The sequence below is a fragment of the Labeo rohita genome, chromosome 8 (genome assembly GCF_022985175.1).
Source record: "Labeo rohita strain BAU-BD-2019 chromosome 8, IGBB_LRoh.1.0, whole genome shotgun sequence".
Taxonomy (NCBI): Eukaryota; Metazoa; Chordata; class Actinopteri; order Cypriniformes; family Cyprinidae; genus Labeo; species Labeo rohita.
In genome coordinates, this window is record NC_066876.1 from 16,832,738 (window position 1) to 16,848,887 (window position 16,150).

General features: G+C 35.8%; 1 protein-coding gene across 4 annotated transcripts in view; it reads right to left on the minus strand.

Annotated features, from left to right (window-relative positions):
• Positions 1–16,150, minus strand: part of grid2 (glutamate receptor, ionotropic, delta 2) — a 508,841-nt gene that overhangs the window by 56,765 nt on the left and 435,926 nt on the right. For all 4 annotated transcript variants that reach the window (XR_007828268.1, XR_007828269.1, XM_051117352.1 and 1 more), the window contains exons 12-13: positions 13,561–13,699; positions 4,269–4,464 (exon numbers count right to left, since the gene is read on the minus strand). Coding sequence is in view for 2 of the 4 variants with exons in the window: in XM_051117352.1 (XP_050973309.1) it covers positions 4,269–4,464; positions 13,561–13,699 (335 nt within the window). In the remaining 2 variants the exon portion in view is untranslated. The remainder of the gene's footprint in view (positions 1–4,268; positions 4,465–13,560; positions 13,700–16,150) is intronic.

Sequence of the window (16,150 nt, forward strand, 5' to 3'; positions counted from 1 at the left end):
CTTAAGATCAAATCATTTCAGGATGCAATGTCACTAGAAAATATTCAGAAAGGTTATAGTGTACTGAAAAAAGGAAGAGACAACAGTAGCTTTGTGGAACTTCTTCAATACTTAAAAACTTGTTTTCTCTAGTTACTTAAAATAAAAAGGTAATTGTTACCATGATGACAGTCATGGCAACTTGATATTCTTAAGTTTAGTCATTTACTTCAAATAATTATTAAGGAAATCAATTACATTTTAAGAAAAAGAAAGCCATGCAAACTGTTGCCTTCCTTTGTGAACTTCAGTTCTAGGGACACCTCATTTTTTACACTTTATAAGACCTATGAAAATTCATGAAACACATTCATCTTGAGTGAAAGTATTAATGTTTTGCAATGTGGGTGAAAATGTGCCATAAAAATAGAAATCTTGTATGCTCTGCTCATGAATTATGAAAGCATCTTCCTTAGCACTGAAATGAAATTCCCAGTCTGCTCCTATTATTGAAAAATGAGACAAACAGGGGCTCTCAGCATTAGCACATGACTAGCTCAGAGAAGAGATGAATACAACTGAGAATAAACATCGTAAATATTTGCTGGGGAAATCAGAGCAGATGTTTGTCCAGTGTAGCAGATACTCCTTTATTATGGATTTCACAAGCTGCGACAAGTCCTGCTGTTACACAATGAATTTTGCGGCTGTTTTATGATTCTTTAAAGGGATAGTTCACCCAAAAACAAAATTCATCATCATTTACTTAGTCATGTTGTTCCTTTCTTCCTTTTTTTTTTACAACCTCACTCATACTAATTAGCCACCTTTGTGCAAATTTGTACGAATTGGTCGTGAGATAACGTTAGAATGTCCAAGCTGCTCTTTTTCCATACGGTGAAAGTGAACTGTAAAATTGCTTTATTTCAAAGCATTTTTAAGGAATATTTTCAAGACCAGACTTTCAGTTAAAGGAGAAGTTTACTAGGAGAAGTACTCACCTGCATGTCATCCAAGATGTTCATGTCTTTCTTTCTTCAGTTGCAAAGAAATGTAATTTATTGAGGAAAACGTTCCAGGAATTTTCTAATAATAATAATAACAATAATTCCTTACATTTATATAGCGCTTTTCTGGGCACTCAAAGCACTTTACATAGAAGGGGGAATCTCCCCAACCACCGCCAGTGCGCAGCATCCACATGGATGATGCGACGGCAGCCATATTGCGCCAGAACACCCGCCACACACCAGCTTATTGGTGGAGAGGAGGATTTTTAATGACCAAAGAGTCCCCCTGTATATATTTTTTAACAATAAATGCTCATCTTGCACTAGCTCTGTGATGCATCCGTGTACTTCGGTTAAAAAAGGTAAGGTAGGGTGAAAAACTCCACTCATTTTCTCCTCCAAGTTCAAAATTGTCTGACTTTGCTGACCTTTTTGACTGAAGAAAGACATAAACATCTTGGATGACAAGGGGTGAGTAAATTATTAGGAAATTTTCATTCTGGAAGTGAACTTCTCCTTTGACAAAAGCTATTGTACAGTTTCAGAAGACTTCAAATAAGTTATATGGGCTACTTTACTGTAATTTTAAAGCTTGATAGTGCCTGTTCCCCATTCACTTTCACTCTGCTAAGTGTCTCCTTTGTTACTCCGTAGAAGAAAGTCAATGAGTAAATGGTGACAGAACTTACTTTTTGGCTGAAAATTCTAAAAAAGAACATTTGCCTGTGCTTGCAAAGAGTCTGCAAGGCTATTTATGTAATAAATGAGAGGAGAGGCAGAAAGGCTTCTGTTACTAAGAATCTGCCACTTTTCTTCACTTTTTCTTTGTTGAGTATTCTTAAACACTTTATTGTCGTAGAATACAATGTGCATCTATTTGCCAAAAGTCAGTGCATGATTTATTTTAAGATCATTGTTTTCATTCTGTTTTCTGCACATAAAACGGATCTGCCAAAAAGTCAACATGGTGTCTGTTGGGAACAGAATTTGTTTAAAGTCTATATTGCATTTAAAAACACAGAAAACTGTTTCACCTCTACAGAGTTATACAATAGTATAAATGCTGTAGGAGCATTAAAGATACAGTTCATCTAAAAAATTAAGTTTATGTCATCATACTCACCCTTATGTCATTCCAAACCTGTATGACTGACTTGTGGAACACAAAAGAAGTTCACGAGTTCACCCTTATATCTAATCTGGTTGAGTAAACAGTAAGCATATTTTGGCGTGCTGTCCTGGGGGAGGGCTCCGAGCCCGGAATATGGCCCGAACCCAGAGAACTCTCCCCATCCCAAGTATAGGATGAGGACAGATTAAGAGTGAGGAGTTGGGGTGGAGGGGGGGATGCCGAAAAATAGTCGAATGACAGAGGTAAGTCGGCTGTGTGTATATATATGACTTGTGCTAGTTTGGATGATTAGCTAGACGAGCTGCACCTGTGCCGAATTAGTTGATTATCTGATCGTGCTCCTCCTGAACTTTATCAAACATCATATATTTTGAATGCAGGTAACCAAAGCATTTTGTTCCTACTGACATACATTGCATTTTTTGTTTATAGACCAATTGTGTGTTTGTAAACAGCGATGATGTTTCTTTGAGGGCGGAGCCTATTTAGTGGCAGAAAATGATGGTTTTCAAGTAGCAGCCTACGGAAGCCATGGAATTAAAGAATAAAATGTAAATTTGAATTTATATTTCAAAATCCTGGCTTTATTCTCGCAATTCCGAGATTGTCAGAGGCTCAGAGTCATGAGTTTATATCTCACACTTCTGGCTTTTTTTCCTCAGAATTGACAAACTCGCTATTGTTGAGTTAACTCGAGTTATAAATTCCGAATTAGGAGATAAAAATTTGAATTTGGAGAAAAATAAGTAAATGTTCTGTACACTGTTAGGTTTAAATGGTATTTCATGCTGTAACTGTAGGGTTAATACAATATGTCCCCTATCAACTGCATATGTCAATATTATTATAGACAAATTGTTTAAATCAAATTTCCGCTTTAAAAGAAGGGAAATCACAGCAGCTTTCATCCGTAGTCTGTCCGTTTAAATGTCCGCATTCAGCTTCAAATGGCGTCTTTGACGACAGTATTCTATAACAATGATTTGCATTCCAATTCTGACATCCAAAGACACAATACATTTTTTTCTTATTCCATGCATTTTACTCATTTTCCTGCACTTGTTACCAGTGCTTTTCTCCCACCACAATGCGTGCACAGCTGCAAGTAGCGTAACTGTGACGTCTAATCCAAATTGGTCTATACAATGGATTGCAATAGGAATTGAAACAGTATGGTTACCGACATTCTTCAAAATATTTTCCTTTGTGTTGCACATAAGAAAGCCAGTCAAACAGATTTTAAACAAGGGTGAGCAAATAATGACATTTTTGGGTGAACTATTCCTTTAGGCTAATATTCCTGGCATGATGCCAAGTGAAGGATCACCCAATGTAATCTTTTTTACAGTCAGAATGTTCAAAGAGTATACATTTCCATGCACAACTGCTTTTAAAAATCCAATTAGACTATATAATGTTGGCTTGTTTATAAGGTTTAAGATTTTCATGGCTACAATCTGCTGACAATAATCTAACCAACATCATATGTAAAACTGAAGCACTGTTTGGGTAAAAGCATCAGTTAAATGGCTGAAATGTAAATCAGTTGTGGTCATAAACACTGAGAGAAACTCAAGGAGTCAGTCACAAGGGGGCGCTCTGAAGCCTGCATGCCACTGAAGAAGACAGGCAGGCGAAACAGAAGAGTCAAAGGAAGGAGAGGCTGAAGGAGGGTGACGCCTCTGGCAAGACAGAGGTGTCACCTTGTCATACAATATTTATCCGAACACCTGTGAGATGATATCACATTAACAAAACACTCTAGTCAGCCATTTACTCTTTAGTATTCTCACAAGATCTGAAGGCGGCGCAGACTCTGCCTTCATACTTCACTCGCCTACCAGCCTTTTTAATTGCGCTCAAGCTCGTTTAAAATTCCAAATGAAAACACGCTTGGAAGAGAGGAATAAAATATCGTGGGTTAACAAATAAGGCATTAACCCGCACCTAATTAGTATGGGAATTTGGTGGGGGAATTTTCAGATTTAAATCACTCATAACTCAAGCACCATTAAGCCACATTAGCAGATTTTTGCTTTGATATCTCTATTCAGAGAACATTAGCGCTATCTTCACAAACCGTTGCTTAGTTAAGCACCGTAATTAGATAAACGATGACGGCAGTCGTAGTGCCCGGAGCACCCTACCTTCCGGATGCCTTCTTTCGATTCCTCCACGTTGTTTTCGGCTCCTCCTGTCCGGTTGATCATCCTCCACATCTGCGAGTACATCGGGTCCCTCTCGAAAGGGTTCATGCCTTTACTGCGGACCTGGTCGTAGACGGCCGAGTCTAGAACCGTGCCGTATGGCAAGTCTGTTTGCTTAGCCAAATCCTGAAGAGACCTGGAGGGGAACATTGAAATGTATTACAATCAAACATTTTGAGAAACAACATTATTGGGTTGACGCCTGAAGGCGTAATATTTTAACGATTAAAACATTATTTGTAAAATCTACAACATGGATGCATGAATACCCACACGATTGAGTTTAATTGTACCAGTGCGAGTATAAATCCATCCAGCAGCTTTAGATGCACAGACGCTCACCCACTTATATTATGTCGAATAATGTTTATTCAGCAATTTGTGTTAATATCTTACATCTAATTAAAAGTTACTCAACCAAGGGACACTAATTCCCCGCAGTAATATTTATATTAAGCAAATAATTGGAAAACACAATAAAGATGAAGCCTTCTCTGTTTCCCCCCACACCATGATCAAAATACCACAGTTCATCAAAGCGTTTCATTAAGTCACACTTCATTTAGAAAACTGATAATGATACAAATGAGTGCTTTCGCAACGTTAATACTCAACATGATCAACTCTACAATAATATTTCTATACATTTTAAGAGCACGTCAGTGACAGCGGAGAGCGTGGGTTGGTGCCGTTGAGATTCCAGCTGATAGTGAGAATGACCTCTAATTTATCAAATATTATTACATCAGACAGCTGTCGTCTTCTTGTAGTACTTAACTCCGCTAGCACCCTTTGAAGGTTTAATGAACTTGCCCACAAATGTTAATCTTTTATTGCTCCCAATTAATCTCGGCACTTAATCCCAACCCCTCCCTAAGAATTGTGGCTATGTGTCGATGTCATTTGCATGGAGAATTGCCATAAAACTGACCCTGCGAATACCCTGCAGTACTATAAAACACCACCGCAGGACTACTGAGGAATGCAGGTACGGTCTATGAAATCATGCTTTCAATGCTAATGTTGTTTTTGTGTTCTACTCTACTCCACTTAATATTAAAGCACTAAAAGCAGTTTTCATTCCTGTGTTGACATATTTCTTATTAAAATAGAGTGTCTGAGATGAACATAGGACACAATATGTAAGTTTTCGCCGCCAGTGGTCACATTTTCAAAACAATTACAAAGGCGAAGATTTATAATGCTATGAATGAAAGTGGAATGCATGGAAGTCACGAATCATGTTTACGGACGAGGTAATGAATTAAATTTTTATTACCTGTACATTGACCACAATATTTTATGCCATCTTAATGAATTAGCTGCAAGGAATGTGATATTTAATGCTACATTAGCCAAATCATTTGTCAAATGTTAATGCTGAGCAGTTTTATGTGTGTAAAAAAAATTTACTTAAAGTAAATTTGAATGAACCCACAGTATTTGCAAGTAATGGCTTAATATTTTTGTGTAGTACATACTGTATTTAAAGGAGAAGTCCACTTCCAGAACAAAAATTTACAGATAATGTACTTACCCCCTTGTCATCCAAGATGTTTGTGTCTTTCTTTCTTCAGTCGTAAAGAAATTTTGTTTTTTGAGGAAAACGTTTCAGGATTTTCCTTCATATAATGGACTGATATGGTGCCCCAAGTTTGCACTTCCAAAATGCAGTTTAAATGCAGCTTCAGACAATCCCAAATGCGGTTGTAAACGATCCCAGTCGAGGAAGAAGGGCAAAACGATCAGTTATTTTCATTATAAAAATACAATTTAAATCTCAAATGCTCATCTTGTCTTGCTCTGCCTGAACTCTGTGTATTCTGTTTCAAGACAGTTAGGATATGTTGAAAAACTCCAATTGTATTTTCTCCCTCGACTTCAAAAATCATTTCAAAATCATCCTGCATCGCTCCAGAAGTACTGACACTCTTTGCAAAGTGAACATACAAAGAAGAACATGCACCCTTAATAAAAAAGGTAAGACAGCGATATAGGGCAATTTTGAAGTTGAGGGAGAACATGAGATGTGAGTTTTTCGACATACCCTAACTGTCATGAACCGGAAAAAAAAAAAAAAACAGTTCGGGGAGAGTAAGACACGGAGAGTGTTTGACATGAAAAATTATATAAATTGTATTTTTTTTTTTAAATAACCGATCGTTTCACTAGATAAGGCTCTTCTTCCTCGGCTGGGATCGTTTACAACCACATTTGGGATCGTTTGAAGACACATTTAAACTGCATTTTGAAAGTTCATACTCGGAGCACCATAGAAGTCCACTATATGAAGAAAAACGCTGAGATGTTTTCCTCAAAAAACATCATTTCTTTATGACTGAAGAAAGAAAGAATTGAACATCTTGGATGACAAGGGGGTGAGTACATTATCTGTAAATTTTTGTTCTGGAACTGGACTTCTCCTTTAATTATACTGTCATAGGGCTTGTTTTTTTTACACCTGGTCGCTGATTGTATAGCTATCTGAATTGTTAAAACGTTTCCATTTACACTTGGCCACATAAATGTGTCCTCGCAAAACAGATATAAATCTGATCTTCAATTCTCACACAATAAGCAAATTTAGCAGAGTTTACCTCAATGAAAGCAACAGATGAGTGCTGCATTTTATTCATAATCAGCTAACTTCAAGATCAAAGATCGCAATAGGACAGAACACGACGCCAGCACTGGAAATATAAGTTAGTCTCACTACTTTTCATAAAGATGATTGTGTGTTGAGTGAAACTGTCTGCAACTCACTTGCAGTTTCATTTGCGGTAGTTTGCGTGTCGGCTTATAGAAGAGATACTCAGCTACTCAACCGCGGTGATGCGTGTTGCATTAGCGCTGTCATATCTGACTATAACATATCATATAGCCTATAACACACTCTTACATGTTTATTATTTTAACATTTTGGGAGGAGTAAAATTTACTTGTGGTTAAATACAACCAGATGCATTTACACTTGTCCAGTTTTGTCTGGAATGTGGCCTAGACTACCACATTCCATCCATTAAATCCATCATTTTTGGGGGATTTACTGTTTTTGCCAATGAACAATTGTGATCCATGATGACAGTCTCGTGGCCGATTGCATCATGCTAATGTTCGGGAGTATCTTTTTGAATCTATCTTTATGAGATGTGAGTGCGTTAACGGAGCGTGATTATTTTCAGCGATTAAAACCTTATGTTTTACTCTCTTCTGCACATAAAGATATCGTATGGCTTCAGAAGACTCAGACTGCAATGGGACTTGTTTGTAATGCTTTTAAACTGCTTGTATGGTCAGTTTTTGCAATAAATGCCTGTGACTGTACTTATATTTGCCTGTTACGTGATTTATATTGTTCAGAAGTGGGTAGGTTTAGGGTAGGGGTAGGGTAAGGTGCTCCAATTAAAGTATAATTTTATATTAAATTATTTCTATTTTTATGCATGCAAACCATTAAGGTGAACAACTGAAACCAATGAAGGACCCTGCACATCAAAAAGTGACGCTATAGGGGTTCTGACGAAGCGTCAATATTTGAAGAGTTGGGAGTGAGAATGTGTTGTGTACATGCAAGCGCACAACTGCATGAAATGCACCACACTGTGTAAGTGGTTTTTGGATATTTTAATACAAAAATAAAAATTGTACATATTGTGACTTTACCAATAGGCTTTCATTACATCACAGTCATAAATAATGATTTGCTACTTGCTACAGTCGACTGCTACATCTTATACTACTAATTATAAGGGATTATGACAGTAGTTTAGAGAACGGTATATTACATAAATAATACTAATAATACTAATATATAATATAATAATAGTTTTATAATAAATAATAAAAACTTTAAGTGCTTATAATACAATATATTGTAAATATATACACTACCATTTCAAAGTTTGGGGTCAGTGAGTTTTTTTAATATAAATAAATTCTTTTATTTAGCAAGAATGCATTCAGTTGATTAAAAGTAACAGTAAAGTCATTTACAACGTTATAGAAATTCGCTTTCAAATTAACACTTTATATTTTATATTAATTTGTGTCCTTTTATAGTTTGCTCATCAAAGAATTTTGACAAAAAAAAACATTAAACATTGACAATAAAAATATATTTTTCTTGAGCAGCAAATCAACATAAAGACATAAAGACCAGAGTAATAACTGCTAAAAATTCAACGTATTTCTACTCATCTTGAAGTTATTTTTAGCATAGAATTCTAGAGAAAATCTGTTTAGTGCAGGATGAGTCTTCAATATTTCAGGTTTGTTTTCCTGAAAGAGAAAAACTGCATATTTTAAAAGCATCCATCTACATTTATGAGTACACTAGCATATAGATGACCTCACAGTTAAATAACATGCACTAAAAGCCAGAAAATGGGATCTTCAAACAGGGTCAGTGCTGAACAAGTAGACTGACTGTTGTAGATTAGCCCTAGATTGCATTATTTATAGATTCAGTTGACTGCAGTTAAATCCATCTCTGTAATTTTTTTTACTAGTGGAACATTTGCAATGCAGCAGTGTGTTACTGCAAAATTCAGTTAGCCTCAAGAATAGCAATCTATCCGTGTATACGCTTTTTCACACCCTTTATAGGTGACCATCTGGCGGCATTCAAATGCTACGGCCGCTTAGCTGATCTCTTTCCTTTGCCCAGGAAAACTGTCATCTATGGCACAGAGTGATTGTGACTAGCCAGACCGCAGGCAAACTGGCACGGCTGGCAAACTGAGAGTGCAGAAAAAAAAAAACAAATCTCAAGAAGCCTGTAGCCTGGCCCTCCTTCACCTTCACAGATGGATGCATCTCACAGCCATGTTAAAAACCGACACGTATGGAGCCGCATTGTACAATCTGTTTCCTAAGCCATTCTTATACTTCTAAACCGATTTAACGATATGCAAGAATATTCAAACACGCTTCCTCACAAGGGCACATTGTAATGCAGATTTACACATTAAGGCCGCAGTACAGTCTTTATTACTTTTCTCAGTTAAAAAGGCAAATTGGATGGCATTTTCATGCTGCTTTGGGATAAAAGTGAACATCAGTGATGTTTTCTTTGCTAAGCTGTATTACATCCAGCAAATCAGTGGCACAGTCTTGCAAATCATTCAAAACAATGGCAATCAGCACAAACAACATCCATCTGAAGTGTTTTCCTCACTCACAAGATGATAAATCCTTTCTCTGAACGTCTACAGCTGAATCTGAGCCATCCAGCATGTGCATAATGTAAAACAAAGCTAAAAAAAACAGTTACATTTTCCTCTGCAGCTATTGATTCGTGCTTTTGATACTTACCTCAGAATTTAGCCGTGCTGAAAAAGTTTCACATAAATGCATTCGATATCAAATAAGTACAAAGCGTTCGTCTGAATTCCTTGAGGAACGGCCTAATGAATGAAAGGAGCGAATGTATAGATTTTGTGTTTACTGGTTAAGAGCTATGTGGGGTAAGTGAGAGTTGTCGATAAGTTGATGTTGCCCTGATTTAATTAACACTGGGTTAGGATCAGTAAAGTCGATAAAAAGAGACTGATGAACTAACGCTCCTCCTGTCTGGCTTAAAATTCTCACAGCAACAAAAGAATGATGCTAAACAAACTGTACCGACTTCAAATCTATTAAGTAACGAATCTCCTCTCAAGACAAAAAAATGTAATTGTGAACTCACCCCAACACCCAGTTGGTCTCATAAATCTTTCAGCTCATCCTGACTGAATTGTGTATTTTAAATACAACAGACCCCTGGGAGCGGAGTTTAGGCTGTAATTATTTCTGTAATGACCCTGCCATCGTCTACACATTAAAAGATAATACATTTAAATTTATGGAAATCCTAATTAGGTGCATAGAGCTAGAATCAACCGATCTAAGCACAAGCTCATTAATGATAATCTAATGCAAAGAAAAAATAAACAAACTGAGATCTTGAAAAAAATAAATACTAAACACTCTCATTTTCCCTAGTAACGCCCCCCTACCCAAATCGCCTACATGGGTATATGACGAAGGAGACGAGGATCGTTACAACCGCAATTAACTCTATCACTGCTAGTCATCGCTGAATTTGATTAACCACAAGTGAGGCATTAGAAATCACAGAGTACGTTATTACAAAACACAGTTAACTCTTTGACTGCCAGGCAACGGTGAATCTGATTAGTCTAATTACTGTACTTGATTAGTGACATCTCTGTGGGCAATCCTTCTTTCTTTTTTTAACTAAAGTAAAAGGCCTCGTAGTAGAATTCTAAAAATGTCCAGCTTCAGGATTGCTGTAAATGTTTTAAAGAAATTTTTATAAAGATTTTTGCTATCAATGTACATTAAGGTTCATTAGTTAACATTAGTTATCTAAATTAGTTAACCTCACCTAAGAATGAACAATACTTCTACAGCATTTATTAATCTTAGATAATATTAATTTCAACCTTTAGTAAGGTATTATTAAAATCAAAAGTTGTCTTTGTTAACATTAGTTAAAGCACTGTGAGCTAACATGAACAAACAATGAATGACTGTATTTTTATTAACATTACTAAAGTTCAAGAAATAGTGTAATTACTTAGTATTGTTTATCATTTGTTCATTTTAGTTAATACATTAATTAATGTTGACAAATGACATATTGTAAAGTGTTACCAGATTTGTATGAAGTAAATGTAAGATAACTTTGTATATTTGTAGCAATATTTAAAGATGAAAATTTTTGCATGATTATCCATACATAATTTTTTTTCTTGTTTTTTCAAGAAATGTTAAAATGCGGGTATAAAATATGATATATCAGGCTTCTGAGGAGTGTTTATTTGTATATCATCACTGTATTGTATGTTTTGCCCCCACAATAAAAAACTACATTTGATTATCAAACAAAGCATTTAAAATAACATCTTACTAAGACATTACTGGAAGACAAGAATTTAATTTCAATTGTTTTCCCTGTAAATATCAGCAACTGCACTAAATTACGTATTTTCGCTCAGTTTGGGCCTCTGAGGTATTTTTTTTCCCCCTATGAGCTCCATATTCTATATCATATTATTTGGGCCATAAAAACCTGATGAATCAAATATGTGACTCAGGACCACAAAACCAGGCATAAGGGTCAATTTTTTTGAAATTTAGATTTATATACCACCTGAAAGCTGAATAAATAAGCTTTCTATTGATGTATGGATCATGATGATTTGTTAGGAGAGGACGATATTTGGCTGAGCTACAAATATTTGAAAATCTGGAATCTGTGGGTGCAAAAAATAAAAAAATAATAAAAAATGAGAAAATTTAGCCTTTAAAGTTGCCCAAATAAAGTTTTTAAGCAATGCATTTTACTAATCAAAAATTACATTTTTATAAATTTACAATAGTAAATTTACAAAATATCATCATGGAACATGATCTTTAATATCCTAATGATTTTTGAAAAGAATCATAAAAGAAAAATGTACAATTTTGAGCCATACAATGTTTTTTTTTGACTATTGCTACTGGTTTTGTGGTCACATATGACAAAACAGATTTTTTATGACTATTGTTGTATATGTTTTGCAGGGTTAAAATTACAATGATTTAAAGGCACAATATTTTATTAAATTATCCAAAAACCACAAGAACAGTGTTATATATTTTGTTGATTTGGTTACTTACATTATCGCCAGTGTTTCCAAGAATGTTTAAATCCATAGAAATTTTTGGAAACAGAAATATTTTAACTAGTGTAACAGACAGTGTCATTACGTCGCCTGCCAGTGACGTCATACACCCTTGATTTCCTGTTTTATTTTGTAGGAAACTTGGAAACCCCAAAGACACTTTAATATGTTACACATTTTATTAGACAGGTGATGAACGCAACAGAACTTCCAACACACTCAAATGTATCTAGTATGATAAAACAGCGCTGTTGTACCCCACATACGCATGATCGGAAAGAGCGGAAGTGGACGACAGTGGCATAACAAATGCTCTGCTGCTTTCGAGCCATGTGTCACGCTTGCCTCTCATTAGCAATCGCTTAAGCGGGCTAGTTTCGCTTCCACGGTTTTCAGCCCCACCCTGCTTCATACTACAGTAATGTTAATAAATCCACACTCAATCACGGCGTCATCAAGCTACACCTTTGTTTCTTCGTTTGTTTTAAATATGCACCCTCTTGTGGCAAAAATTACATAACGTGCCTTAAATGGATTGATACAGGTAGTCCAATAAACTACTTAAAATAACACAAATAATATTAAGTAATAAGACAATAATTTTAATCAAAACAGAATTCTGTGTTCTGATTATGATCTACACTTAAACCACCACCACCTCAAACTAATAGGAAGTGACATCATTTGAGTCAGTTTCAAATGTTCAAAAGTTATACTCTCATATAACATTCCGATTTTGTTGTTTTTTTGATGCTTGACAAGATTCGTCACCAATTATACATCTACCCGTCACATAGTATTTATAGAAATGACACATTCCTGACTTCTGAATGCTAATAATAGAAGGCCATGATCTTCATAACAGGCAGAGCAGCAGCCGCTCTGGTTTGAAATGTACCACCTCATCACAAATGAAATTTATTTTAGAAATACACTTCAAAAAAATCACCTTTTCAAAACGGAAAAAGCACCATTTTCTGTCTGTCTCTGTGCACTCAACCAGGCGATTATATGAATCACTGGTGCAGAGACGTCTGACGTCATTCTAACTGGAATGATAGATCTAATTTGTGCCACAGGAAATTAAAACAGGGAGTTTGCATGCCCCCAGGAGATCTTCTACACACACACACACAGGCACAGAGTCAGGTTTAACTTGCTTCAGGGTACAAATTTGTTCCCAAAAAATGGTACACGCGCACCATGAGAACCACGAAACCTGTGTTGAGGTCTCTTGAGTATTTATAGACGCAGCCTGTTAGTTGAACTGAACACACGTTTTGTGTCTGGACTATATTAGACAAATTAAATTTTGTGTAGCCTAGGAACAGGACAGATATTTTCACTGAATGCTGCTCAATTAATACCGTTCCTATCCAAACACAATTGAAGTCAGAAAATCCTATCTTTGTTAGAAATGGGGAAACTACACAACAGCATATTTAACTGAGATGAAGATCGAAAGCTGAAGAAAGTTGTTTGTTGTTTTGTTATTGTGTGGATGATTACAGTGTTTGATGCTAGCTGCAAGAGTGACACTTTGAATAAATGTGTGCACTCACTGAATGGAGTTCTCGATGCGGGAGATGGTGAGGAAAGCAGCCAGATTTGCTGTGTAGGAGGAGATGACTATCAGAGCAAAGAGCCACCAAACCCCCATCATCATCCTTGTAGCCAAAGTCGTGTAGGGCACCTCACCACCTGTAGAGGAGCAGGAGAAAAGAGAAAACAAAAAGGCTGATGACTGTGCTGTCTCTGAAATCAGACGTGTGAGCTTTCAAAATATCTTGGAAATAAACATCAATCTGGCAGCCAAATCTAGTTTAGTTAATCATATAATGGATTAAAAGAATCATTCTAGTGACAGTTTTGTCAAATTTTATATGTATACACATATAACATATCTTGGCTGTTCAGATTTTTTACTGTAAAATATTTTAATAAATATTTAATATGTTCAAACGTTTACAATTTTATAGTACATATTTAATATATACAACCTGAATAAGATATTTCACATAAAATATGCTTACATATAGTCCACAAGAGAATATGAAAGTTGAATTTATGAAAATGACCCTGTTCAAAAGTTTACATACGCTTGATTCTTATTACTGCTTTGTTACCTAACTGATCCACAGCTGTTTTTTTTGGATAGTTGTTCATGAGTCCTTGTATATCCTGAACTGTTAAACTGCCCACGGTTCTCCTTCAGGTCCCACAAAATCTTTGGTTTTTCAGCATTTTTGTGTATTTGAACTCTGTCCAACAATGACTGTATGATTTTGAGATCCATATTTTCACACTGAGGACAACTGGGGGACTCATATGCAACTATTAAAGAGGGTTCAAATGCTTACTGATTGCTTCAGAAGGAAACACAATGCATTAAGAATCGGGGGTGAAAATGTTTTTGAATTTGAATATCAGGGTATATTTAACTTTTGTCTTCTGGGAAACATGTATTTTCTGTAGCTTCTGAAGGCAGTACTAAATGAAAATATATTATATTTATGCAAAATTAGAAAAATGTGCACATCTTCATTCTGTTCAAAAGTTTTCACCCCCTGGATCTTAATTGCTTGTGTTTTTTTCTGAAGCATCAGTGAGCGTTTCAACCCTCCGGATTTAAATACACAAAAATGCTGAAAAACCAAAGAATTCGTGGGACCTGAATGATTTTTTTGAAGAACAGCAGGCAGTTTAACTGTTCAGGCAAAACAAGGGACTCATGAACAACTATCACTAAACAAACAAACAAAGTGCAAAAGATACAAACAAACAAAAAAACAGCTGTGGATCATTCAGGTAACAACAAAGAATCAAGTGTATGTAAACTTTTGAACAGGGTCATTTTTGGAAATTCAACTATAATTTTCTGTTGTGGACTACATGTAAACATCTTTTATGTGAAATATCTTTTTTTCAGGTCAGTACTAAATAAAAATTAAAAAATAACATCCCTCTTACTTTCGTAAAATAATAAACATTTTGTAGATTCTGCAAGGTGTATGTAAACTTTTGACCTCAACTGTATATATATAGTATACACAGAAAATATATCAGAAATAAAGCATATATCAGAAATATACACATAAACATATAACATATACTGGATATTTAGATTTTTTTTTTACAGAAAATAGGACAAAAACACTTTTTTTTTTTTTAAACATTGTTAGCATCCCCTCAGTAAAATAATAATATCTAATAAATCTAAATAATTATATGTCATGGTTGTCCCCAGCCATTTGTATTGTTAAATGCACACCGTTATATTTCTGTATGTAGCTTGAATAAAAAGGGCTTCATCTTTCGTAGTGCAGTACTCTGACAGACTGGAAACAAATGGAGGAATCCGAGTGTGCAAGATCCAAACAACTACGACTTTAACGATGGAAAAAAACTCCATTCGAGTCACACAAAAGAGGCCATCAATTGTAATGTCAAATCTACATTTCCCCAGTCACCACAGTCAGAGCAAAAGCACGTCTGTTTATTCTGCATTTCAGATCCCTGCTAATTCAACAGCCAGAAAAGACAGCGGCTCCTCTAAAAAGTACCGCACGCCCCAATAATGATGGATCTGCACAATTCAAGGCTCGCAGCTACTCTGAAAACTGTTAAAAAATTAGTCCCATCTATCCTCGCGGCTTCCCGTATCATTCCAGCCTTGTGTGGTAAGTGCCAAGCATTTCAGCACTCAATAAGGTATCTGACAACTCCATTTCTGTAGGGGGTCCGCCGAGATGAGCTGTCTTATTAAAGAAAGTTTTTAGATGACTCACATACATATGTCCCCCAGGCTGTGTACTCTGCTCCACACAAACTTTTTGCAATTTTAATTTCAGCAAACAAGTCCACAAGAGCAAGTTGGCACACACATTTCTCATAATCATCAATCTCGGGTTATCAGACTTTAAGGTTAGGGAGTGTCCTGTTTAAAGAGCACTGCTTCCCTCCATCTGCTATGTAAACCTCAGAGATTTTGGACTTCATTTTAAGCAAATGTCAGTGAATCATCAACAGGCTTCTTCTTTCGGCTGACTCTATCTATCTATCTATCTATCTATCTATCTATCTATCTATCTATCTATCTATCTATCTATCTATCTATCCACTTACATACTTACATTTTTTTTTTTTTTTCTG